Here is a 27,092-nt window from a genome sequence, read left to right on the forward strand (position 1 = left end):
AATGGGTGCATGAAAACCACGCAAGTCGCACGGAAGCACTTCCGTGCGAACTGCGTTGTTCGCGCAACAGCTGTTATTCTCTGAATGTAAATAGAAAAGCACCACGTGCTTTTCTGTTTACAAACATCCAAACGGAGTGTCAAAATGATGGCGGCTGCGAGAAAATGTCGCAGCCGCGCATCATACACTGATGACACTCGCAGCTGTTAAGTGCCTTTTGCGCACGCAAAATGCCACGTTTTTTGCGTGCGCAAAACGCACACGCTCGTGTAAATAAGGCCTGACTAATAGGATCCAGCTAGTGATCATTACTAGCTGGACCCTTTGTGTAAGAGACAAACAGGACCTGCTCTCAGACGAGCTGTCAGTTCAGCTATACCGATGGATTAAGCTGAGACAGAACAATACAACTTCTATGTATACAGGAAGCTGTATCTTAAAAAGTAAAAACATTTTTTCTTAAACTGATTTTGAAAGTTGCTTAAAAACACTAAATGTATTCAATTAATTAAAAAAAAATTGCTAACAAAAGGTGCACATAGTCTTTAAATGTCATAAGAAAAGCACGGTCCGGGAGGGAGGAAAAAAAAATCATATAGTCCCCCAGCAAATTTTTTTCCTTTAGCAGGTCTATGGCTGATTGCTGCTGATTCAACTGCCAGGTCCCTTTGCAATGAGCTGTCTTTGCTAAAAGAAACAATGGATGAGTGCTCACAAAAGTGAAACATTTTTATATGCCATTCATTGAGATCAGCAGGAATCCATATTGTAACATCCGTGGTCGCTGACCACGAACTCCTTCCATTCAGTCGACGCCCTTCTCTCAAGAGATGTCTGCACATACGGCCGTCCTGCTCCACAGTGACCACCAGGGTGCGCTCACGAGCTCAGTCCAGACTTGAGAAGCCAGAGCGCACGCATGTTGGTAGTTGAGCTGATTGCTTCAGAGCACCCTGGGCTATAAGAAGGTCCCAGCCCCATCCTCCCAGGCCTGAGCTTTGTTGTGTATTCCTAGTATGTCTATGTGATGGCCTCCTAGTGTGTTACCTGTACCTGTACCTGTTCCTGTACCTGTTCCAGTTCCTGTTCCTAGCATTCCATACCTTCCTGGTCGAGCACTGTGCTATGCAAAAGTCGTGTCGTGCTGTATCCACGTCTGACCTGCTTCACCTTGCCTGACGTCTGCCTGCTGCTTATTCCCAGCCGAGCCTGCCCTGCTACTGTATGAGCTGCCACAGGTACCTATATGAACTGTAGACTTTCACCTGTGCCCTATTGGCCAGCTGCCTTACCGCCAAGGTGGTATGGCCCAATGGGTCCACAGACCCTCCGTGACACATATATTGCATCATGCCAGTAGCCTTCTAGAGTTAGAACCACTTTTTTCATCTGATCTTTGCTCTGGCTAAATGAGCAGGGTCCCGATCAGTGGAAACAACCCCCCCCCCCTCTCTCGCCCATACTTTATTAGTGCCATTTGTCCTAATGTGTCCCCTATTGACACCAACTCCACAAGCCGACAACAACAAAGTATGCTAAGATAATTGTTACCCACCCAGAAAAAATAACAGAACTATTTGTTGGAAAAATTCTGCTGTTTTCCATGTGCTGTGTCTGAAACTGCAACTAATCCCCATTCACTATAATAAATCAAGAGTGGCACGGTTTCTGAAAAATAAAGTAGACCCATTTAATCTCATAAAACACCTTTTACATAAATATATAAGAAGCCAAGCCAAACCTACTATTTAATCGGCTGTCAAATTAATTCTATGTTTTATATATACGTAATGTATGAACTCACGTCATGTCTTGTAAAATGTGGCATAGAAGCAACAGGTAAAAAGCCTCTCAGCACAGGTGCTGGGTCTGAACCATCTTAAAATAAAAATAAATATATAAACAACATGAGCAAGTAATCATGTAAAAATCACATATGTTCATACTATAGCACTACAGAATACATTAGTTCGATATAAAAAAAACAGGAATTGAATACCTAATATTCAGGGTTAACATAATAAAAAATGTATGACCTTAAGAAAATTACAAACTACAAAAACAAAGGAAAAAAGTAGGTTGGGTTGTAGACCTAGTTCAGACAGAGAAAACAATGGTATAGTTCTTAAAGAGGCTCTGTCACCAGATTTTGCAACCCCTATCTGCTATTGCAGCAGATAGGCGCTGCAATGTAGATTACAGTAACGTTTTTATTTTTAAAAAACGAGCATTTTTGGCCAAGTTATGACCATTTTTGTAGTTATGCAAATGAGGCTTGCAAAAGTCCAAGTGGGTGTGTTTAAAAGTAAAAGTCCAAGTGGGCGTGTATTATGTGCGTACATCGGGGCGTTTTTAAGACTTTTACTAGCTGGGCGTTCTGATGAGAAGTATCATCCACTTCTCTTCAGAACGCCCAGCTTCTGGCAGATCACGCTGTGACGTCACTTCCCCAGGTCCTGCATCGTGTCAGACGAGCGAGGACACATCGGCACCAGAGGCTACAGATGATTCTGCAGCAGCATCAGCGTTTGCAGGTAAGTCGATGTAGCTACTTACCTGCAAACGCCGATGCTGCTGCAGAATCAACTGTAGCCTCTGGTGCCGATGTGTCCTCGCTCGTCTGACACGATGCAGGACCTGGGGAAGTGACGTCACAGCGTGATCTGCCAGAAGCTGGGCGTTCTGAAGAGAAGTGGATGATACTTCTCGTCAGAACGCCCAGCTAGTAAAAGAAGTAAAAACGCCCCGATGTACGCACATAATACACGCCCAGTTGTACTTTTACTTTTCAACACGCCCAGTTGTACTTTTGCAAGCCTCATTTGCATAAATACAAAAATGGTCATAACTTGGCCAAAAATGCTCGTTTTTTAAAAATAAAAACGTTACTCTTATCTACATTGCAGCGCCGATCTGCTGCAATAGCAGATAGGGGTTGCAAAATCTGGTGACAGAGCCTCTTTAACCATACAAAAAAATAACTTTACATTATCAGCAGGAGTTCTCTATTAGATAATTAAATAATAAATATGGGAGACAAAAAGATGAAAGATGAATACCAAATTTGGTTCAAAGTGATAAAAGTAATGGCTACCAATGCTTACTCAGAAGTTATAAAATAAGACACCAAAAGTTCAATGGTGAGACATATATACTAGTATATGCAGGCTGCATGTGCAGCATTTAGAGGTTTACTGTGAAGTATGAATTATTATTTAACTTATTTAACAACATGCAATGTCAATCAGCTGCTTCAAATGTAGGCAGGATATTGTCGTTTATTAAAAGGGGCATGGACTCGCGGGACAGGGATATAATATTACCACTTTAGAAAGCATTAGTGAAGCCTCATCTAGAATATGGAGTTCAGTTCTGGGTTCCAGTTCATAGAAAGGATGCCCTGGAGTTGGAAAAATACAAAGAAGAGCAACGAAGCTAATAAGGGGCATGGAGAATCTAAGTTATGAGGAAAGATTAAAAGAATTAAACCTATTTAGTCTTGAAAAAAGACGACTAATTGGGGACATGATTAACTTATATAAATATATTAATGGCACATACAAAAAAATATGATGAAATCCTGTTCCATGTAAAACCCCCTCAAAAAACAAGGGGGCATTCTCTCCGTCTGGAGAAAAAAAGGTTCTACCTGCAGAGGCGACAAGCCTTCTTTACTGTGAGAACTGGGAATCTATGGAATAGTCTACCGCAGGAGCTGGTCACAGCAGGGACAGTAGATGGCTTTAACCAGTTCAGGACCGGGCTATTTTGAGCCTTCAGGGCCAGACACCGTTTAGCCCTTTTTAGCACGTGTTAGTTAAATGGCTATAACTTTTTTATTTGTTGGGCTAACTACGTGATTTTTGCGACGTTTTTTCGGTAGACAATGCAGGTTTCTTTTATTATCGTTTTTATACACACCTTTTTTGCTATTTTAGAATTTTTATTCATAAAGTTTGAAAATAATAGTAAAAAAATAAGCTCTTTTACGTTTCAGCTATTTTTTTTGGTAATAACATAGTTTTACCCTAAAATAGACCTTTTATTTGTGATCGTCATTGTCTACCGTAAATTTTAATATATTACATGTCTATATTAGGGTAATTGGGTCAGCGCTAGCGTTACAAAAATGATTGGCGGGGGGGGAACGTTTTTTTGGGGGGTGGGTAATTTATGTGTATTTATTATTAAAAAAAATTTGCACTTGACTTTACTATTTTTTTTATTACTATGGTCTGTCACTCAAAGGTCAAAAAAGACCTTTGGGGAACGTTATATTTTTTTTAATTTTCTTTTACACCAGGCTTTTCCCCTGTAACTGGAGATGCACAGCAGCCCCAGTTACAAGGGAAATCAGCCCTCTCATAGTGACGATTGTCACTAATAGGGCTGTGCTGGGTCTTGTAAGACCCAGCAGCAGTCTGTCAGTAATGGCACCCGGCGATCATGTGACCAGTCACATGATCACCGGGAGGAATAGTGACAGCGCCGCTGCTGCTGTCTCTATTCCTATACACAGCGTCCATTGAGCGCTGTGTAAAAAGACATCGGAGAAGACAGAAGCAGCGAAAGCTGCTTCTATCCTATCCTCAGGGTCCCCGGCAGTCACTGACAGCCGGAAACCCGACATTCAGCTGCCCGATCGCGCGGGCAGCAAGTTAAAACCCGAGCCGTAAAAAGTCTATGGCTCGGACCCTGACCACTGGCCGTAAAAACACAGCCAGCGGTCGGGAACCAGTTAAAAAAGGCTTAGATAATTTCCTAGAACAAGAAAATATTAGCTCCTATGTGTATACATTTTTACAATCCTTTTTCCCATCCCTTGGTTGAACTTGATGGACATGTGTCTTTTTTCAACCGTACTAACTATGTAACTATGTAACTGTAATCTATCTATAAATGTTGTCCCAATGTGGAGGTTAATGTTCCTATAAAACCGTAGCTAAAAAAAAAAAGACTCAGTGAGAGTCTTAAGGCTATTTTCACATGGAGTTTTTTGCAGGCGGAAATTCTACCTCAAAATTTCACTTTGGAAGTTTAAGGCAGATTTTCCTCTCCCTGCACGTGGATTTTTGCGGCGTTTTTCACTGCGTTTTCCGCCTGTGGCCATTGAGCGCCGCTGGCTTAAAACGCCGTAAAAAATGCTTTCTCTGCCTCCCATTGATGTCTATGGGAGGTCAGAGGCGTAAATGCCCGAAGATAGGGCATGTCCCTTCTTTCTCCCGCGAGACAGTTTTACGACTCACGGGAAAAAGACGCCTCCGCCTCCCATTGAAATCAATGGGAGGCATTTTCGGGCCGTTTTTGACGAGTTTTGCGGTGCGGTTTCCACGTCAAAAAACTCATCAGAAAACTCTGTGTGAATATAGGGGCTTAGTTAAGTGTTCACCTTGATTTTTTATTATATCTTTGTCATTTGATTCAGGGACAGTTACTCTTAGCACTCCAGATTTTCAAGCTGTTTGTAGACAACATGTTCACTATTAAAACTGCTGGCAAAGGAACTCTAAAGTTAAAACATGAAACACAAAATAAAAATAAAAACTTACCATGATGGCCTCCACTACCTTGAGGAAAAAATAAAAATCCATCAATTTTCTAGATATTTTACAGCATGCAGTTATCTTTTTTACTGCCACCTTCTCTGAACTCCCTCCAATAACCTCAGCATGTAAAAAATAGGTTTGTGAACAAGGATTGGCATGGCCTGCTTTGTCTTTGGCTGAGAAGCTGCTTGCTGTAGAAGAAACCTTCTAAAACATTATCCCACTGTTAAGTCTATAATAGGAATCAAGCATGTCTTAGTACTTCCACTTTCGTTAAAGGGGTTTTTCAATCTTTAACCCCTTCAGGACCAAGCTCATTTTGGCCTTCAGGACCAGACCCATTTTTTAAAATCTGACATATTTCACTTTATGTGGTAATAACTCCGGAATGCTTTTACCTATCAAAGCGATTCTGAGATTGTTTTCTCGTGAGACATTGGACTTTATGATAGTGGAAAAATTTGGTCGATAAATTCAATATTTATCAGTGAAAAACACCAAAATTTTGTGAAAAATTGCAAAAATTAGCATTTTTCTAAATGTAAATGTATCTGCTTGTAAGACAGGCAGTTATACCACACAAAATTGTTGCTAATTAACATCCCCCATATGTCTACTTTATATTTGCATCGTTTTTTCAACGTCCTTTTATTTTTCTATGACATCACAAGTCTTAGAACTTTAGCAGCAATTTCTCACATTTTCAAGAAAATTTCAAAAGGCTATTTTTACAGGGGCCAGTTCAGTTGTGAAGCGGCTTTTAGGGCCTTATATATTAGAAACCGCCAAAAAGTCACCCCATTTTAAAATCTTCACCCCTCAAAGTATTCAAAACAGCATTTAGAAAGTTTCTTAACCCTTTAAATATTTCACAGAAATTAAATCAACGTGGAGGTGAAATTTTCAAATTTCATTTTTTTTTTGCAGAAATTCATTTTTAATCTATTTTTTTTGTAACACAGAAGTTTTTACCAGAGAAACGCAACTCAATATCTATTGCCCAGATTCTGCAGTTTTTAGAAATACCCCACATGTGGCCCTAGTGTGGTAATGGACTGAAGCACCGACCTCCGAAGCAAAGGAGCGCCTAGTGGATTTTGGGCCTCCTTTTTATTAGAAAATATTTTAGGCACCATGTCAGGTTTGAAGTGCTCTTTCGGTGCTAAAACAGTGGAAATCCACCAAAAGTGACCCCATTTGGGAAACTACACCCCTTGAGGAAATTATCTAGGGGTCTAGTGAGCATTTTGACCCCGCAGGTTTTTTGCAGAAATTATTGGAAGTAGGCCATGAAAATTAAAATCTACATTCTTTCAAAGAAAATGTAGGTTTAGCTAATTTTTTCTAATTTCCACAAGGACTGAAGGAGAAAAAGCACCGCAAAATTTGTAAAGCAATTTCTCCCGAGTAAAACAATACCCCACATGTGGTCATAAATGGCTGTTTGGACCCACGGCAAGGCTTAGAAGGGAAAGAGCGCCATTTGGCTTTTGGAGCTCAAATTTAGCAGGAATGGTTTGCGGAGGCCATGTCGCATTTGCAAAGCCCCTGAGGGACCAAAACAGTGAAAACACCAAAAAAGTGACTCCATTGAGAAAACTACACCCCTTGAGGAATCCATCTAGGGGTGTAGTGAGCATTTTGACCCCGCAGGTTTTTTGCAGAAATTATTGAAAATGGCCATGAAAATGAAAATCTACATTCTTTCAAAGAAAATGTAGGTTTAGCTAATTTTTTCTAATTTCCACAAGGACTAAAGGAGAAAAAGCACTGCAACATTTGTAAAGCAATTTCTCCCGAGTAAAACAATACCCCACATGTGGTAATAAACAGCTGTTTGGACACACGGCAGGGCTTAAAAGGAAAAGAGCGCCATTTGGCTTTTGGAGCTCAAATTTAGCAGGAATGGTTTGCGGAGGCTAGGTCGCATTTGCAAAGCCCCTAAGGGACCAAAACAGTGAAAACGCCAAAAAAATGACTCCATTTAGAAAACGACACCCCTTAAGGAATCCATCTAGCAGTGTAGTGAGCATTTTGACCCCACAGGTGTTTCATAGATTTTATTAGAATTGGGCAGTGAAAATAAAAAAAATCCTTTTTCTTCAATAAGACGTAGCTTTAGCTCAAAATTTTTAATTTTCTCAACAAATAAAGGAAAAAAAAGAACCCCAACATTTGTAAAGCAACTTCTCTGGAGTACGGCAATACCCCACGCATGGTCATAAACTGCTGTTTAGACACACGGCAGGGCTCAGAAGGGAAGGAGCGCCATTTGCTTTAGATGTACAGATTTTGCTGCATTTGGTTTCTGGTCGCTATGTTGCATTTGCAAAGTCCCTGTGGAACCAAAACAGACCCCCCAGAAGTGACCCCATTTTGGAAACAACACCCTCAAGGTATTCACCTAGGGTTGTAGTGAGCATGTTAACCCCACATGTGTTTTGCAGAAATTCGTGTGCACACGATGTGGGAGAGTGAAAATGGGAATTTTTCCTTAGATATGCCAATATGTGGTGCCCAGCTTGTGCCACCATAACAAGACAGCTCTCAATTTTTATGCGGTTTTTCCCGGTTTTAGAAGCACCCTACGTGTGGCCCTAATCTTTTGCCTGGACATTCGACAGGGCTCAGGAGTGAAAGAGTACCATGTAAAATTGAGGCCCAATTTGGCGACATATAAAGTATTGGTTCACAATTGCAGAGGCTCAGATGTGAAATAAAAGAAACCCCTGAGAAGTGACCCCATTTTGGAAACTACACCCCTCAAGGCATTTATTAAGGGGTGTAGTGAGCATTTTCACCCCACGTGTCTTTTCCATAAATGATTGCGCTGCCGAAGGTACAAATTAAAATTTTGCCCTAGATATGCCAATTCATTGTCAAATATGTCGTGCCCAGCTTGGGCCACTGGGGACACACACCTCAAAAATTGTTAAAAGGGTTCTCCCGGGTATGGCAATGCCATATATGTGGACATAAACAGCTGTTTGGGCATGCTGTAGGGCTCAGATCGGTGGGAGCGCCATTTGGCTTTTGGAGCGTGGAATTTGCTTGGTAATAGTTTTGTTTGGAGTATCACTGTTGTTTCCGTTTATAATGTGGGGCATATGTGAGCTGGGCAGAGTACATCGGGGCATAGTCAGGTGGTATAATAATAAGGTAAAAAAAATAATAAAATGATCCATAGACGAGTGTTACGCTGTGACACAATTCTTTCTGCACAGGCCGGTGTCGCACTGATAACTGGCGTCCTTCCTTATTCCCCTTTTGATCCACACTTCGCACCTTTGCAGTTTGGGGAATTTTGCCGGGAAAGTATTGTCCTGGTATAATACGGGCACCCTCGCTTCCAGCAGATATGTTTGGGCCCTCCCCTTCCTGGTTCCCTAATTTTAGTGCCTTTTGAAACAGAAGAATTGTTCTCCTCGGGCCGGCACAACTGGATATTTTTCTTTCCTGAATTATTGGAGCCTTAACTTATTTTATTTTTTCATAGACGTAGTGGTATGAGGGCTTTTTTTTACGGGACGAGCTGTAGCTTTTATTGGTACCATATTGGGGTACATGCGACTTTTTGATCACTTGTTATCCTTTTTTTGGGAGGCCAGGTGACAAAAAAACAGCAATTCTGCCATAGCTTGTTTTTTTTATATACAGCGTTCACCGTACGTTATAAACTACATGTTACCTTTATTCTGCGGGTCAGTACGATTCCGGCGATACCTAATTTATATCACTTTTTTATAACTTTTTGCACAATAAAATAACTTTTGGAAAGAGAATGTATTTTTTCTGTCGCCAAGTTGTGAGAACCATAACTTTTAAATTTTTTCGTCGATGGAGCTGTATGAGGGCTTGTTTTTTGCGAGACGAGGTATAGATTTTTTAGGTACCATTTTTGGATACATGCGACTTTTTGATCACTTTTTATTTCAATTTTTGGAAGACAGTGACCAAAAAAACAGTAATTATGGCAGTGTTTTTGAGGGTTTTTTTTTTACGGCGTTCACTGCGCTGGATAAATAACATAATATTTTTATAGTTCAGGTCGTTACGGTCGCAGCGATACCAAATATGTATGGCTTTATTATTTTTTTCAATAATAAATGACTTGATAAGGGAAAAAGGGCGATTGTGTTTTATTTTATTACTTGAAACTTTTATTGTATGTTTTACAACTTTTATTTTTCCTTTTTTGACACTTTTTTTTTTACACTTTTTTTTAGTCCCACTAGGGGACTTGAATGTCCAAATGTTTGTTTGATGTTCTAATACATTGCACTACCTATGTAGTGCAATGTATTGGAACTGTCAGTTGTTCACTGACAGCAAGCCGATCAGGCTCCGCCTCTGGGCGGGGCCTAATCCGCTTACGTAATGGCAGACAGGAGTCCATTGTTAGGGCTCCTGTTGACATAGTAGCAGTCGCCAGCCTTGCCATTGCGTGGCAAGGCTGCCGATTTGCTACAAACCTCTAGGATGCAGCGATCACAATGGATCGCTGCATCGAAGGGGTTAATGCCAGGAATCGGAGCTAGCTCCGGTTCCTGGCGATAGATCGGGGTGTCCGCTGTAACATACAGCGGACACCCACTGCTGATGACGCCGGCTCAGCTTCTGAGCCGGAAGCTGAGCCGGCGCCATCTTGCCGATGGTACCGGAAGCCTCCTGGGCCCCGCCGACGACGGGGCATAGGAGGATTCCGTTACAGGCTGATCGGGAGGTAAGTATTAGCCCTCCGATCGCCTTTGCAGCCACCGGCAACCCAGCGATCACGTTGCTGGGGTGGCGGTGGCTATAAACTCCTCACATGCTGCGATCTCTATTGAACGCAGCATGTGAGGGGTTAATCGGCCGGATCGGATGCTAGTTCCGGTCCTGGCCGATACCTCAGGGTGACAGCTGTATGTTACAGCTGTCACCCGGCGGTGATGTCGCTGGCTCAGCTCCTGAGCCAGCTTCATCTCCATGACGTACAGTTACGTGAAAAGGCGGTAAGCCACCGGCTTTAATCACGTAAATGTACGTGATTGGGCGGGAAGGGGTTAAAACTTGTGTGCAAATGGTTTAACTGCTGTAAAATTAGTCACTAATGTACTGTCTGTAGCTGAAATAGTTCTGTAAGCCAGTTTTACATGCGGCCAACTGTCCTTGGAGTAATTGTTTCTCATGCTGGGCAGCAGGTGGTGCAGAGTCAGTGAACACCAGAGCTGTGTCTCATTAGCAGACAGTGAGTAATTGAAGCACTACCTTACACCTTGTAATAGAGAGGCATGCAGGCAGCTGTAAATAATGGCAATGTCTGTGAGAGGAGAGAGGAATCATGGGAACTGTAGTCTTTTACACAATAATCCCACACAAAACAAGCACTAGCAAAATGAAAACAACAGTTGTACAGAGCTGGGCAAAATAATAAAAATGAAAAATAGCTACTTCTGAGCTCTTGTGTCATCTGGTGACCATTCAGAAACATAGGTACTTTTGTTTGATTTCCATAACCTCGGAAACCGCCTTTAAACTCCACTTCCATCCAACATTCTTGTCAGAGATGGAGAGAACCAACAGATTAAATAGTACTGTTTTATGGAAAGTTTCTACAAGGGGCTTGCTTACGTCCTTACAGTTTGAAAAATCGGTAAGCTGCTTCTGTTTCTCTTTGTTCTACTGTTTTTCTCATTTATTTCTAGGTTTTGTATCCACTTATCATGTACCTTGTGGTGTTATAGGTAATATCATCAAAAGTATGTTATTAAGTGGTCAGTTCATAACCCCTTCTGACACAAAAAAAAACACATCTGTTTTACTTAAGAAATGCATATCTTTGGCCATCAAATGATGTCCACTGTCAGGCAAATGTTTAATTGGCCATTTCCTCACCAAGGTGCTAGATGTGTTGATTAAGAATTTGTCACTAGGGCCTGTATCTAGCATCAGATAACATTCTCACCCAGAGTTGGAAGTAATTACCCACACTTCCTGACCAAGCCTCAAAAGCTGTTCAAATGGATACCTGTTGTGTGTCTGCCATGTGGACCAGGTGAAACATGTGACAATGGCCTAAGCTTAAAGAAAATATGATGCATCAAGGCAAACCCCATCATAATTGATATTTGGAGTGACCCACATACCTAGTTATGATCAGCGGAAATAGCCCTCATATATATGTCAAATTCAAATCCATACACCCAGGAGGAACTACCTTCTATTGACTATTGGCCAAAAACATGCGCATATTACAGTGGTGTTTGATATGCCCTGGTTGGTAAATTTATGCACAGGTGAATGCAGGTAATATTATATTTCTAGGGGATTCCTGCAAGAACACATGATTATTTTTGTGTTTCTCAGTAGAAATACAACTGTGTAATGGGAGGAGTATGCTTCATTATCATATGAACAGTCTCCTCTCAGTGACATCACCAGCCAGTGGACTGGAGGGACGAATTGGGTTTAAAATGACAGGAAAAGAGAGAGTCAGTGTCAGTCATTGGGGCTCCATATCTCGGTTGGAGTGACTGGCCATATTTTCAGCTGTCCCCACAGCCCGGATATCACTACTGTACATCAGTACGGTGTTGTTCTGTTTCTTTTATCCCTTTTATTTTCATAAACTGAATACATTGTAACTGTATGTATATTTTTTCATCTTTTACTCTGACAACTATTTTTTGTATTGCACTGCACTATTGTGTATTCAATTTGAAATATGAATAAGTCTCTTCCTTGTAATAGAACAGAAGAGTAGATGGGATCCAGCGCAATAAAAATATATATTTCCCAATCGATAATATTAAAATGGAAACTAGTTCCAGTTTTATTGGATAACAGAGTAAAAAACGGGAGTCAATGTCCCATAGAAGAAAGGTGGATGTATGAAAAGATGTAGATATATTTTTTGGCAGCATATATCTACATCTTTTCATACATCCACCTTTCTTCTGTGGGACATTGACTCCCGTTTTTTACTCTGTTATCCAATAAAACTGGAACTAGTTTCCATTTTAATATTATCGTTTGGGAAATATATCTTTTTATTGCGCTGGATGCCATCTACTCTTCTGTTCTATTCCAAATTAACGTGTGCCGACACGAGGATCCGAGTGCAGCAGGCAGTGGATTTTCTGCCACAAGGTGAGCTGGAGGTTTTTCTACATACTTTCTCTTCCTTGTAGTCTTACAGAACTTAATCTTCTGAAGGTGAAGAACGTTACCTGTATGTTATGTTCCATTTAGATTACCTGTGTTATTGTAACTGGTGTTAAAGGAATATAGAGACATAGTCCCCTATTGCCTAGATAAGTATAGGTGGTAGCATACTGTGGTATAATTTATTGGGGTGTTGGAAACCTACGTGAGTAATTTAGCATAATCCTGTCATCTAGCGTAGATGGGAGTTGGTTTATGTGGTAAATTAATAAGCTCAGTAGTGTAATTCACCCCTGTGACGTGACCTGAGATCGGCGATAGGCACACACATGTATATCCGAAGTGGGAAGTATTGGTTGTGTCATCGCCTGTATGAGCAGGGCTGTGGTCAGCACCCGGCAAACCTGGACATGTGCTGGGGCAAACTAATCTTGGGGGGGCAAACTCGGCTGGCGGGTGCTAACGTTTCCATCATGGCTCCTCTAGAAATGGAATCCCCCGGCCAGGGAGTTGCCGACATTCTTTCCGGAGATTCCGCTTCTAGAGGGAGCCCCTGTCTAGGAGCCCCTGACGTCACTATCCAAATATGGACAATCACATCAGAGACTCCTCCTGAAGCGGAATCCCCTGCCAGAGCGATGCTGTCGCTACCAGGGAGGGGGGCTGTGTGGCACTACCTGGGAAGGGGCTGTGTGGCACTAACTGGGAGGGGGGTTGTGTAGCACTACTTGGGAGGAGGGCTATGTGGCACTACTCATGTGGGGGGTTGTGTGGCACTACCTACAAGGGGTCTGCGTGGAACTATCTACAAGTGGGGCTGTGCCACTACCTACAGGGCGCTGTGTGGCACTACCTACAGGGCGCACCGTGGCATTATCTACAGAGGACACTAAATATATGGGGCAGAAACTGGGGGCATAACTTCTATATGGGGGCATAAGCAGGGCCTAACTTGTATATGGAGCAAAAACTACCGATTTCTGCCGTCTCACTGCCCCTGCAAAAGGGCCCACTAAGTCTGTGTCGCCCAAGGGCCCGCATAAACCGGGAGCCGGCCCTGTGTATGAGTGTGGCTGACCAATTTAAAACCATACATATTTGGCATCCCTATTGATGTAACAACCAATACAATTAAGTTAACAAATGAATTAAGGTGGACAAAGTAAAAAAAAACAACAACGATGGCCGAATCACTTTTTTGCGCATTTCCCTTATAGTAAAAAGTTAAAATAAATCAAACCCTTAATGTATCTCTAAATGATGGTTAAAAAAAAACTACCTTTCCCACAAAAAACGAAGCCTCACATAGCTATGTCATCGTAAATATAAAAACATTGCAATATGATAGGGGAAATACATGTGTTCTATGGGAAATAGATGTGTTAAAGGGAACCTTTCACATTGCAGGCAGCATGTAATAGAGCAGGAGAAGCTGAGCAGGTCAACATATAGGTTTGTGGGAAAAGATATAGTATAACATGTAAGCTATTGATTTGAATCCCTTCTGGCTCTGGGCTTATGAGTCCAGTGGGTGGTCCTACTCAGTGACTGACAGCTGTCTCTGTATGTATACAAGCAAGACTTTCAATTACTGAGCGGGATCGCCAGTGGCATAGCTAAAGTCTCATAGGCGGCGGCAGGGCCGATTCTAGCTTTTTTGCTGCCTGAGGTGAAAATTTAAATTCCCCCCCCCAGTCTGTTCTACATCACTAGCAGACTCACAAAAAAAAAAAAAATCGAACTACCCATCATCTCGCTGCAGATCATACAGTGACTACATTACTGATTAGAGGAAGAATAAACATTTACATTAAGTGATTCACTGGTGATGTCTCAGATTCCAGTTGTTATTTTTCTCTTTTCTTCTCCATCTGGTCCAGACCTCTATGATGACTTCTCCCAGCCACAGTCCATTTCAGCAGTTATCCACTCAGCAGTCTTTAGCTTCTCTCTTTTCAAACATTTCTGAACCTATAAACGAAGATACAATTCTTATGGTGCCACACACTATACTCCTAAATATAATAGCGCCATACACTGCACCTCTAATTATAATAGTACCATACACTGTGTCCCATACACACACACACACAGTGCCCCCTGTAGATAGTGCCCCCCATAGAGCCCCGTGTAGACAGTGCCCCACATAGAGCACCTGTAGATAGCCCCCATTAGATAGCCCCCTTTAGATAGTGCTCCACATATAGCCCCCACCCCCTGTAGATACTGCTCCACATATAGCCCCCACCCCTGTAGATAGTGCTGCACATATAGCCCCCACATACAGCCCTACTTCCTGTAGATATTGCTGCACATATAGCCCCCACATACAGCCCTACCGCGTGTAGATAGTGCTGCACATATAGCCCCCACATACAGCCCTACCCCCTGCAGATAGTGCTGCACATATAGCCCCCACATACAGCCCTACCCCCTGTAGATAGTGCTGCACATATAGCCCCCACATACAGCCCTACTCCCCGGTAGATAGTGCTGCACATATAGCCCTTACATACAGCCCTACCCCACCGTAGATAGTGCGGCACATATAGCCCCCACATACAGCCCTACCCCCTGTAGATATTGCTGCACATATAGGCCAAATGTACAGCACTACTCCCTGTAGATAGTGCTACACATATAGCCCCCACATACAGCCCTACCCCCTGGAGATATTGCTGCACATATAGCCCCCCACATATAGCTCTACCCCCCTAGAGATAGTGCTGCACATAAAGCCCACCCGCATACAGCCCTACCCCCTGGAGATAGTGCTGCACATATAGCCCCCCACATATAGCTCTACCCCCCTGGAGATAGTGCTGCACATATAGCCCCGAACATACAGCCCATCCCCCCTGGAGATAGTGCTGCACGTATAGCCCCTCACACTTTTAGTATAAAAATAAAAAAAAATTTTACATACTCACTTAAACCCGTGCCGTCTACTTGCAATGCAGGTCTGCTGGGGCTGATCGAGTGGAAGGCCCAGTCATTATGCCCGGCCAATCAGCACCTTTCAACGTTGCATCGTTGAAAGGCGCTGATCGGCAGGCTGCCTTGCCCTGTCAGTCAACGTCGCTAACGTCAGCGAAAGCGCTTATGCATGTAATTGTATCTAAGTCCTATAGACGCAGGTACAATTATAGTGCAGGAGGGGGTGGTGGCGGCTGGTTTCGGTGGTGCCGTCGCCCCCTCTGAGAGGCAGCAGGGCGCCGTCTGAGTCGAGATGCTCATCTCGCCTCATTGACGGTGCGGCCCTGGGCGACGGTACAAAGGTTCTTCTTGCGCCCCTTGGCCGTAATTTTCAGCTGCATCGCTGGGTCTCTTAAAGGGGTTTTTACTACCAGGGACATTTATGACATATCCACAGGATGTAATCCAATAAAATACAATATTTGAAGCAGCACAAATCCCGTTATCTGGAGCGGTGTCACGCTGTAAGATCAGACAAACCCAGTCTGACGTAATTTAATCTTCAGAAAAAGCATGGTGAACAGCAGCATACGTCTCCCAAGTTTCAATCAATATGTTCTTTTATTAGTCAAACATCCAGTAAAAAAATGGCAACAGTAGAGAAAGACCCTCCACTTGTCACGGGTCTTTAAGTGACCAGCCGCCAGGGGCCAGTTAATGATGAGGTTTGCACACATGTTAGATGGAATTTTGGCCCACTCCTCTTTGCAGATCACCTGTAAATCATTAAGATTTCAAGGCTGTCGCGTGGCAACTCGGATCTTCAGCTCCCTCCATAAGTTTTTGATGGGATTAAGGTCTGGAGACTGGCTAGGCCACTCCATGACCTTAATGTGCTTCTTTTTGAGCCACTCCTTTGTTGCCTTGGCTGTATGTTTCGGGTCATTGTCGTGCTGGAAGACCCAGCCACGAGCCATTTTTAATGTCCTGGTGGAGGGAAGGAGGTTGTCACTCCATCCATTCTCTCATTGATGCGGTGAAGTAGTCCTGTGCCCTTAGCAGAGAAACACCCCCAAAACATAATGTTTCCACCTCCATGCTTGACAGTGGGGACGGTGTTCTTTGGGTCACAGGCAGCATTTCTCTTCCTCCAAACACGGCGAGTTGCGTTAATGCCAAAGAGCTCAATTTTAGTCTCATCTGACCACAGCACCTTCTCCCAATCACTCTCAGAATCATCCAGATGTTCATTTGCAAACTTCAGATGGGCCTGTACATGTGCCTTCTTGAGCAGGGGGACCCTGCGGGCACTGCAGGATTTTAATCCATTACGGCGTAATGTGTTACCAATGGTTTTCTTGGTGACTGTGGTCCCAGCTGCCTTGAGATCATTAACAAGTTCCCCCCGTGTAGTTTTCGGCTGAGCTCTCACCTTCCACAGGATCAAGGATACCCCACGAGGCGAGATTTTGCATGGAGCCCCAGATCGATGTCGATTGACAGTCATTTTGTATGTCTTCCATTTTCTTACTATTGCACCAACAGTTGTCTCCTTCTCACCCAGCGTCTTACTTATGGTTTTGTAGCCCATTCCAGCCTTGTGCAGGTCTATGATCTTGTCCCTGACATCCTTAGGAAGCTCTTTGGTCTTGCCCATGTTGTAGAGGTTAGAGTCAGACTAATTCATTGAGTCTGTAGACAGGAGTCTTTTATACAGGTGACCATGTAAGACAGCTGTCTTTAATGCAGGCACCAAGTTGATTTGGAGCGTGTAACTGGTCTGGAGGAGGCTGAACTCTTAATGGTTGGTAGGGGATCAAATACTTATTTCTCTGTGCACAATGCAAATAAATATATATAATTTTGACTATGTGATTTTCTTTTTTTTTTTTTTTATACATAATCTATCTCTCACTGGTAAAATTAACCTAGCCTAAAAATTCTAGACTGTTCATGTCTTTGACAGTGGGCAAACTTACAAAATCAGCAAGGGATCAAATACTTATTTCCTTCACTGTATATATATATATATATATATATATATATATACACATACATATATATATATATATATATATATATGTATACAGTGTGTATATATATATATATATATATATATATATATACACACACATGCACACACACACACACACACACACACACATACATACACACACATACACATATATATCGGAGACAGCATATCTATATGATTGTGGCCCCTACAACTACGCCACTAGATAGTATTAGATACAGCGAATCAGCAGACAGTATCGCACATCATAGGATAAGATACAGCATCCCAGGAGCGTAAGAACTTGAGTCAGAAGCGAGAAGAACCTGACTCAGGAGCGTGAAGGGTAAGTATATGAAGAGTATACTGTAGTAACGGGCTCGTGTAGTTTCCTACATGGGCCCCAGTCAATACAGTAACTGTGGACAGACGTGATGCAGGGGGCCATGAGCCTTTCCGTGGTTTCAGGGTCTGGCACAAACGACAACCGCTGTGACCCCTGCTACGCTACTGGTGACCGCCCACTGAATTTATAAGCCCAGAATTAAGAGAGATTTAAATCAATAAATTACAAGTTATACTGAATCTTTTCCCCACAAAACTATATATTGATCTGCTCAGCTCCCCCTGATCTATAACTTATACCAGACTGCAGATAGGGTTGTTGGTTCAATGTGACAGGTTCCCTTTAAGAACATGAGATAACTAATAACTAGCTGTACCAATGTGGCTCAACTGATACCTGGAAATCTTGCAATATTCTCAGTTGTTTCTGGATTTGGAGGCATGCGATGACGCTGTTCCTTAGTTTGAGATAAAACTTGGTAGCTCTTTAGTTCTCCAGTGTCAGGGTTGTTTACAAACAGAATTTTACTGTTACTGTCACATAATACCTAAAGCAATGTGAAAATACAAATACTTATGTTATCTCATAGACTTATATGTGTTCTAAATTTTAGCTGTAACATTTAATAGTATAGATGTAATACAGTATATGTAGGAGCTGAACTTCTATAATGATTAGATTTCCTCTGATCACTTTTTACCATAAAGAAAAAAAATTCTCATGTGCATATGGCACCACATTATGTGAGGCAATTCAAAACTATTTATTTCATTTATTTGTTCTTCTACTAACTGAATTTATTAGTCGCTTCATTACATCCTTAAAAATAATATATAAGGGGGGAGTACGAAGGCTAAAGCTTGTCTGCTCCAAACAATTTAAGCTGTATTGTACACTCTTCTGCCATAACATTAAATCCACTGGCAGGTGAAGAGAACAACATTAATAATCTTGTTACAATGTCACCTGACATTTAGGTTCAGAATTATTTGGACACACACAAGTTTTGGCATTTTAGCTGTTTACAAAAACATATTGAATATACGGTTATATAATCAATGGGCTTAAAGTGCAGTCTCTCCGCTTTAATTTGAGGGGATTCTCTACAAAGTATTAAATTTTTTTTCATTTATTACCATTATTTAATGGTAATTTGTCCAATTACTTTTGAGCCGCTGAAATGAGGAGGCTGTGTAGAAAAATGGTTGCAATTCCTAAACAATTCACAGGATATTTTTGTTCAACCCCTTGAATTAAACCTGAAAGTCTACACTTCAATTGCATCTCAGTTGTTTCATTTCAAATCCAATGCAGTGGCTTGCAGAGCCCAAATCATGAAGATTGTGACACTGTCCAAATAATTCTGGACCTAACCTAACTTAGGCAGGAAGTGATCAGTCACAACTGGACCATGGAGCAATGGAAGGAGGTGGCCTGGCCTGATAAATCACATTTTCTCTAACATTATGTGGACGGCCGGGCGCATGTGCATTGCTTATTGGGTAGGAGATAGCACCAGGATCACTATAGGAAGAAGGAAAGCCGGTGGAGGCAGTCTGATTCTCTGGTCATTGTTCTGCTGGAAACCTTGGGTCCTGCCATTCATGTGGATATCACAAAACATTGTTACGGGCCAAATACACCCTTTCATGGTAACAGTATGCCCTAATAGCAGTGGCATCTATCAGCAGGATAATACACAGCCACACTGAAAAACAATTTCAGGAATAATTTGAGGAACATGACAAAGTGTTCAATGTGTTGACTTGGTTTGTAAAACAGAAACTGAAAGTTTGTATAATGGAGCACATTTCTGGTGCCAGAGGTTCTACAGACACTTACCTACCCAATATATTTAGGAGCTTCAAAACACTTCTGCGTTAAAAATCTGGGCAGAAATTATATTCTAGAAGTCATTGCCTTGGAGAGAGCAAACAAACCAAAAAGAGGAGGAGACTGACCGCACCATTTTCACCAAAGTAGCATATTGTGGACTGTAAATAGAAGTGTCCCATATATATATATATATATATATATATATACATATATATATACCGTATATATCGGCGTACAAGACGACTTTTTACACCCTTAAAAAAATGGCAAAAGTGTGGGGTCGTCTTATATGCCGGATATTGTCTACATTAGGGATGCACGTTGCAGCCGCACAGCTCAGTATAATACACATGAATGTATGGGAGCGCGGCTGCGGCTGTGTAATTCAGCCACAGCCCCGCTCCTGAGTCATGATAAGTTCGCGAGGTCAGGATGATGCAATGCGGCCAGCGCTGCACTAATGAGCGGCGGCACTGGAGACAGAACATGGCGGGCGCGCTACAAAACACCCCCATGTTCTGTCTTCAGTGCCTGAACTGCCGCTCATTAGTGCAGCGCCGGCTGCATCACCTCATGCTGACCGCGCGCGCACTTCCTGTCAGGAGCGGGGCAATGGCTGTATTACACAGCCGCAGCCCCGCTCTATAACGGCGGAGATCAGAGAAACCTTTCATCTCCGCCGTTATTCCCCTGAATGCTGCGATCACAGCTGACTGCAGCATTCAGGGGAAAGTGAGAAGGGGGATGCCCCTGGATCGCGTCACAGGGAATTCCTGTGACGCGATCGAGGGCCATACCATATATGGGCAGACAGCCCAGGGTCTATTGACGGACCCCAGGGCTGTCTTACCATATTTCATGTTGTTAGGACATACCCAAGTATGTCCTAACAACTGCCTGTGTATTATCCATCCACAGGTTAATGTACTGGCACATATCTGATATATGTCAGTACATTAAAGTTTAAAAATAAAGTAAAAACAAAGTATTGTTAAATTTTAAAAAAAATACACCTTCACCTTTTTTACAATAAACATTAAAATAAAAAAATGAAATAAACACGGCTTTCATTCACTTATTAATGTGAGGCGCGAGGTGCGATGAATTTACCCTCCATGTTCCTCACATTAATAGTAATTAACCCCATCATGTACCTCGCACATTAACCCAATATGACTGAGAAACATGATGGGATTAATTACTATTAATGTGAGGCGCGTTCAAAATTCATCACACGTTGCGCCTCACATCAGAAAACTGAAGAATTTTTTTTTTATTACTGTTGGCAAAAGTATCGAAATTGGTATCGAAATCGCAATACTAAACGAAGTATCGGTATCGAAGTCCAAATTCTGGTATCGTGACATCCCTAGTCTACATATCGTCTACACACAGGTTGTGTGTTACCTTGTGAGCCTGCAGTCCGGTACACAGGCTCCCGGGATGCACGGAATCCGCCACGGATCTGAGGGAAGCCGGTATTAGCCGCCAGGGAACATCTCTGTAAGATGCTCTGGCCCGCCCTTTCCTCTCATTCCCTGCCTCTCAGATCTCGCGCGATGAAGCAGCCTATCTGCGCATGCGCGAGTTCAAAGAGACAGAGAGTCCTGGGTCCTGCCGCCGATGGCCATAGTGAAGCGCTCCTGCACGAAATGGTGAGTATATCTTAAATTCTATATTTTAAGGGTAAAAGTTGGGGGTCGTCTTATACGCCCAGTCGTCTTATACGCCGACATATACGGTATATATATATATATATATATATATATATATATAATATTTATTGTCTCATGAGCCAGGGCTGTAGAGGCACAGCCCTGGTCATGAGAAACGGCCTAAAAACAAAATCAGGACAATTAATCCTTTTCCTGCTTTGCTTAAAACTGTTGCAGACAAGAGATACTGCCTTTGATCTCCTGTCTCCAATTAAACATTCCTCATGCGGGCACTCTCACACACATGAGTACCGACAGGGTTTAAATAGCCCTTTGTCGGTACACTCAGGAGCTCAGCTGGGACCTGCCTCACCACTTCACCAACAGATCCGGCTCACCACTTCTGCCTCCCTCACCACTCCACCGACGGACCTCTCCAGCTCCCAGCTCCACTAACGTCTTTCTCCCCTGGACAACGAGCGCTAAGTATCAATTCCTCACCCTGGCTTAACCCTTGCTTCTCCCCCTACACAACGAGCTGGTGCCCCTGGTTAAACCTTTCCCACCTGCCTGCACATCCTCTGGTATATCCCTGAGTTAACTCTTTATCTACCTGTACATCCCCTGGTAAATCCTTTACCTACCTGGACATGCCCTGGTACACATCCCTGGTTAACCCTTTCCCACCTGCCTGCATAATCCCATTGTTAACACTTTACCTTACTATCCCCTGATAACCCTTTATCTTCCACATCCCTTGTTAACCCTTGTGTACAGGGACAGTTATATTTAGAAGGGAGCGGGACAAATAGTGAGCGTGTATGTATTGCAACGTAACTTATATGTATGTTTAGGTAAGTGGGTGGGGGTATAGATTAGAATTGTGATACCTTGTTTACACTGTGCCACATGTAGTGTCAGTGTATTCAATACATATTAATTTATTATGTGTATTGGGATACACTGATACTATACTGTGATTATTTACTGTGTTTGGTGTATTTTATATCTAAGTGTGATTACTGTGTGTTTTAATAAATATTACCTTTATTTCTACTATACAGTCGTATCCACTTACTTAGTAGCAAAGCGATTAGATTGACATTTATAAGAAAAAGGTAGGGGAAACTAGGCATAACCCTAGTGACCCTAAGATAAAGGAGGAAGTAGTAGTGGGCGACACTTTACAGTGAACCCCCTTATTATACCACCCCATTTACACTGAGATTACAAAGCTGTTGGCTGAACGCTCGCTCGGCCGACAGCTATTCCTCTCGATCCCCCCAAACACATGCAAACTCAGCTTGACCGAGTGTGCTTGTAATCTGGAGAGAGAAGTAAGCAGCTGCAGGACATCTGTGATAACAAAAGGATCGGGGCATGTTGAAATTCAAATGCCTGATCCTTCTCTAACACAACATTGCATTCTAGGGAGAGTCAAGAGGCCCCACATACACATTATATGGTCAGCGGATCCTTCTGAAATCGTCAGGTTCGGTCGACATTAATTTAATAGGTGCTGCCACCTTAAAGGGGTTTCCAATGAGAGATATTTTTGACATATCCACAGGATATGTCATAAATGTCAGATAGATGTGGGTCCTGCACCTATATTCCGATCTGTTGCAGCAGGATAAGATTCGTCTCGTCCCAATTTTCGTGGAAATCCGTGATGAATCTCAGTTCCTCTTGTCCTTTATGGACTTTCACCTTGGGGGTTAGCAGGGTTTCAAGTTCCATTCTTAGGGCCTAAGAATTATTTTAGTTCTAAGGGAGAACCATTCCAAATTAGGAGAACGTCGTCAATATAACGACACCAGATGTTAATCTTGGTGGTAAATTTTTCCATCGCAGTACAAAAAACTAATTTCTCTTCCCACGAGCCAAGATAGAGATTGACGAAAGTTGGTGCCACCACCGCCCCCATCGCCATAGAAAATAATTGTGCTTAAGAATAAATTTGAGTGCACGAAGGACGAAAATATTATGGACTGGAAGGAAGAATTCATCTGCTGTGGAAAATAATTGTGCTTAAGAATAAATTTGAGTGCACGAAGGACAAACATATTATGGACTGAAAGGAAGAATTAATCTGCTGTGCAACCTATGCTATGGTCTATACTGGTGTAAAGGGACTCTACATCACAAGTGGTTAACCATTCATTCTCCTCCTGTGAGCTTCCATCTAGGTCTTTAAGAATTTGCATAGTGTCCCTGGTTTGGCAAGGTAGCTGGTAGACAAATTTTTAAAGATCCTGATCCAGCCAGTGATTGCATTTTTCCGTCACACCAGAGAAAATAGGCCCTGGGGAGTTCGTGGGATTTTTAAGTACTTTGGGAAGAAGATAGAAGGTCACATTTCTTGGGTCCTGGACCTTGAGAAAATCCCTCTCATTAGCCGTGATGGCCCCTACTTCAAAGCCATCCTGAACCATGTTGTTATATTCTGTGAGGAATTGCATGGTTGGATCGCCCCAGCATTGTTCATTAACTTTCTCTTTACCTCCTGCAAATATTTGTTTTTTGTACTGCGATGGAAAAATTGACCACCAAGTTTAACCAGTTCAGGACCAGGCTATTTTGAGCCTTCAGGACCAGACACCGTTTAGCCCTTTTTAGCACACGTTAGTTAAGTGGCTATAATTGTTTTATTTGTTGGGCTAACGACGTGATTTCTGCGATGTTTTTTCTGCAGACAATGCAGGTTTCTTTTTTTATCGTTTTTGTACACATCCTTTTTGCTATTTTAGAATTTTTATTCATAAAGTTTGAAAATAATAGAAAAAAAATAAGCTTTTTTAAGTTTCAGCTATTTTTTTTGGTAATAACATAGTTTTACCCAAAAATAGACCTTTTATTTGTGATTGTCATTGTCTACCGTAAATGTTAATATATTACATGTCTATATTAGGGTAATTGGGTCCGGGCTAGCGTTACGTTAATTATTGGCGGGGGGAACGTTTTTTTTGGGGTGGGTATTTTATGTGTATTTATTATTAATTTTTTTGCACTTTACTTTACTTTTATTTTTTTATTACTATGGTCTGTCCCTCAAAGGTCAAAAAAGACCTTTGGGGAACTTTATATATATATTTTTTCTTTCTTTTACACCATGCTTTTCCACTGTAACTGGAGCTGCACAACAGCCCTAGTTACAGGGGAAATCAGCCCTCTCATAGTGACGATTGTCACTAATAGGGCTGTGCTGGGTCTAGTAAGACCCAGCAGGAGTCTGTCAGTAACGCCACCCGGCGATCATGTGACCAGCCACATGAACACCGGAAGGAATAGAGACAGTGGCGCAGCCGCTGCCTCTATTCATATACACAGCGTTCATTGAGCGCTGTATACAAGTGATCAGAGAAGACAGAAGCAACGAAAGCTGCTTCTATCCTCTCCTCAGGGACCCCGGCAGTCACTGACAGCCGGAGACCCGACATTCAGCTGCCCAATCGCTCGGGCAGCAAGTTAAAACCCAAGCCGTAAAAAGTCTATGGCTCGGGTTTTAAGGACCCTGACCGCTGGCCGTAAGAACACAGCCAGCGGTCGGGAACCAGTTAACATCTGGAGTCGTTATATTGACGAAATTCTTTTAATTTGGAATGGTTCTCCCTTAGAACTAAAAGAATTCTTAGGGATTTTGAATCAAAATGATTTCAATCTGAGACTATTAGCATTAGCCTATGATCGACAATCAATTCCTTTCTGTAATGTCCGTGGTTGCGGGCTGTCAGCTCCAACCTCCCCTGACAGCCGCAGCCACGAGTCGGCAAGCGCTGGCCCCAGCCTCCTCCTCCGTAGACACCAGCGCTCGCGTCCACTCACCTCTGCTGGATCGTGTAGGGTGCGCGCACACGCTCGTGCCCGCTCTTAAAGGGGCAGCGCGCACACCAGACCTCATGGACGAACTTTGATCCGTGAGTACCCTGCACTATAAGAGGGGTCCAGCCCCCTAGTTCTATGCCTGAGCGTTGTTTTGTTCCCTATAGTTTGTTTATGTGATTGCCTCCTAGTATATTTCCTGTTCCAGTCCCTGTCCCTGTACTTGTTTTCAGTTCCTGTTCCTAGCAATTCATACCTTCCTGGTCTAGCACGGAGCTGTGCTAAGTCGTGCTACGTTACATCCACATCTGACCTGCTTCACCTCGCCTGACGTCCGTCTGCTACCTAAGTCCCAGCCGAGCTTGCCCTGCTGCTGTCTGAGCTGCCACAGGTATATATAGAGCTATAGACAATCACCAGCTCCCTGTTGGCCAGCTGCCTTACCGCCAAGGCGGTACGGCACAGTGGATCCACAGACCCTTTGTGACACTTTCCTAGATGTGAGTTTAAAAAAAAAAAAATGAACACGGTATAATTGAAACTGATTTATTCCGTAAAGAAATGCTACCAGTGCTCACTCCGTGAACACCATTAAGGGGATCCCAAAGGGTGAATTTTTGCTCTCAGACGCAACTGCTCTACTTTTCATCTTTTTAAGATTAGGGCAGCTGAATTAAAGAGTAGACTCTCAGCACGAAGTTACTCCAAAAGAAGCATCAAGCAAGCATACAATTGGTCCCTAAGAACGGAACGTCAAACCCTGCTAACCCCCAAGGTGAAAGTCCATAAAGGACGAGAAGATATCCACGAAAATTGGGATAAAATGAATCTTATCCTAAATTGGCATTGGAAAACCCTACTTAGTGACCCAGTCCTTAAGAACATCCTAGGTGATAAAGTATCCCTAGGTTATAGGAAGGGCCAATACATTTCTAATGTATTAGTACGAAGCCATTTCTCACGAGACAATAGGACACAGTTGACACTGAATCTAGGTTTCTACATCTGAAAAATGTGTAGAGCTTGCAGAATTCTAACAGGGAAAAAACAACTTGTTGATGCCTATGGAATTAATCAACGTATTAGAAATCACATCAGATGCTCTACGTCTGGTGTGGTCTACTGTCGTGTATGCCCCTGTGGCTTAAAATACATTGGCAAAACGGTGAGGGAACTTTGTGTTCGTATAAGAGAACATATCAATTAAATCGTGAATTATGATAAAAGCCAAAGAGAATGTCAGTTAAAAAACAAACCATTTTGCCCCACTCCACTAGCCAGACATTTTAAAACATTTTAAAACCAAACATGACCTGAACTGGACTACCTTGAAAGGTTGGGCCTTATGCTAAGTACGTTTGGGCATCAGGAGGGGGAACTTGGATCTGGCACTTCTCCAAAAAGAAAAAAAATGGATTTTTAATTTGAACACAGTCAATCCATTCGGTCTCAATGAGAATTTTGGTTTTGGCTGTTTTTTTTAAATGTGAAACCAAGAAATTAACAAGTTCTCACTGACCCCTCTCCACGCTATGTCTTACACCTATGTCTCAATGAGCACTGCACATTCCGGTCAAAATTTTCCCTAGTGAGCCATTTCTTTTGTAACGTATATATGGCCGCGGACCGTCGTCCTCACTTACCCTCTGACAGCCGCGGCCATGGACGAGTGAGTTCCCAGCGGCATCTCCATCCAGAGAGCCGCCTGCACTCACTTCCTGGTCCGGACACTGTCTCCCGCGCGTGCACGGCCTTAAAGGGCCAGTACACGCATAGTTGCAGAATACTGCAATTAGCCCAGAATGCTTCGG

General features: G+C 42.6%; 1 protein-coding gene across 4 annotated transcripts in view; it reads right to left on the reverse strand.

Moving 5' to 3' along the window:
* Nucleotides 1-27,092, reverse strand: part of LOC142660639 (tesmin-like) — a 244,843-nt gene that overhangs the window by 43,138 nt on the left and 174,613 nt on the right. For 3 of the 4 annotated variants that reach the window (XM_075837325.1, XM_075837328.1, XM_075837327.1), the window contains 3 exons: nucleotides 18,365-18,515; nucleotides 5,550-5,567; nucleotides 1,805-1,878 (listed from right to left, as the gene is read on the reverse strand). In XM_075837325.1, coding sequence (XP_075693440.1) covers nucleotides 1,805-1,878; nucleotides 5,550-5,567; nucleotides 18,365-18,515 — 243 coding nt within the window. The remainder of the gene's footprint in view (nucleotides 1-1,804; nucleotides 1,879-5,549; nucleotides 5,568-18,364; nucleotides 18,516-27,092) is intronic. The other variant, XM_075837326.1, reaches the window with a different exon arrangement.

Source organism: Rhinoderma darwinii, chromosome 9 (assembly GCF_050947455.1).
Source record: "Rhinoderma darwinii isolate aRhiDar2 chromosome 9, aRhiDar2.hap1, whole genome shotgun sequence".
NCBI lineage: Eukaryota > Metazoa > Chordata > Amphibia > Anura > Rhinodermatidae > Rhinoderma > Rhinoderma darwinii.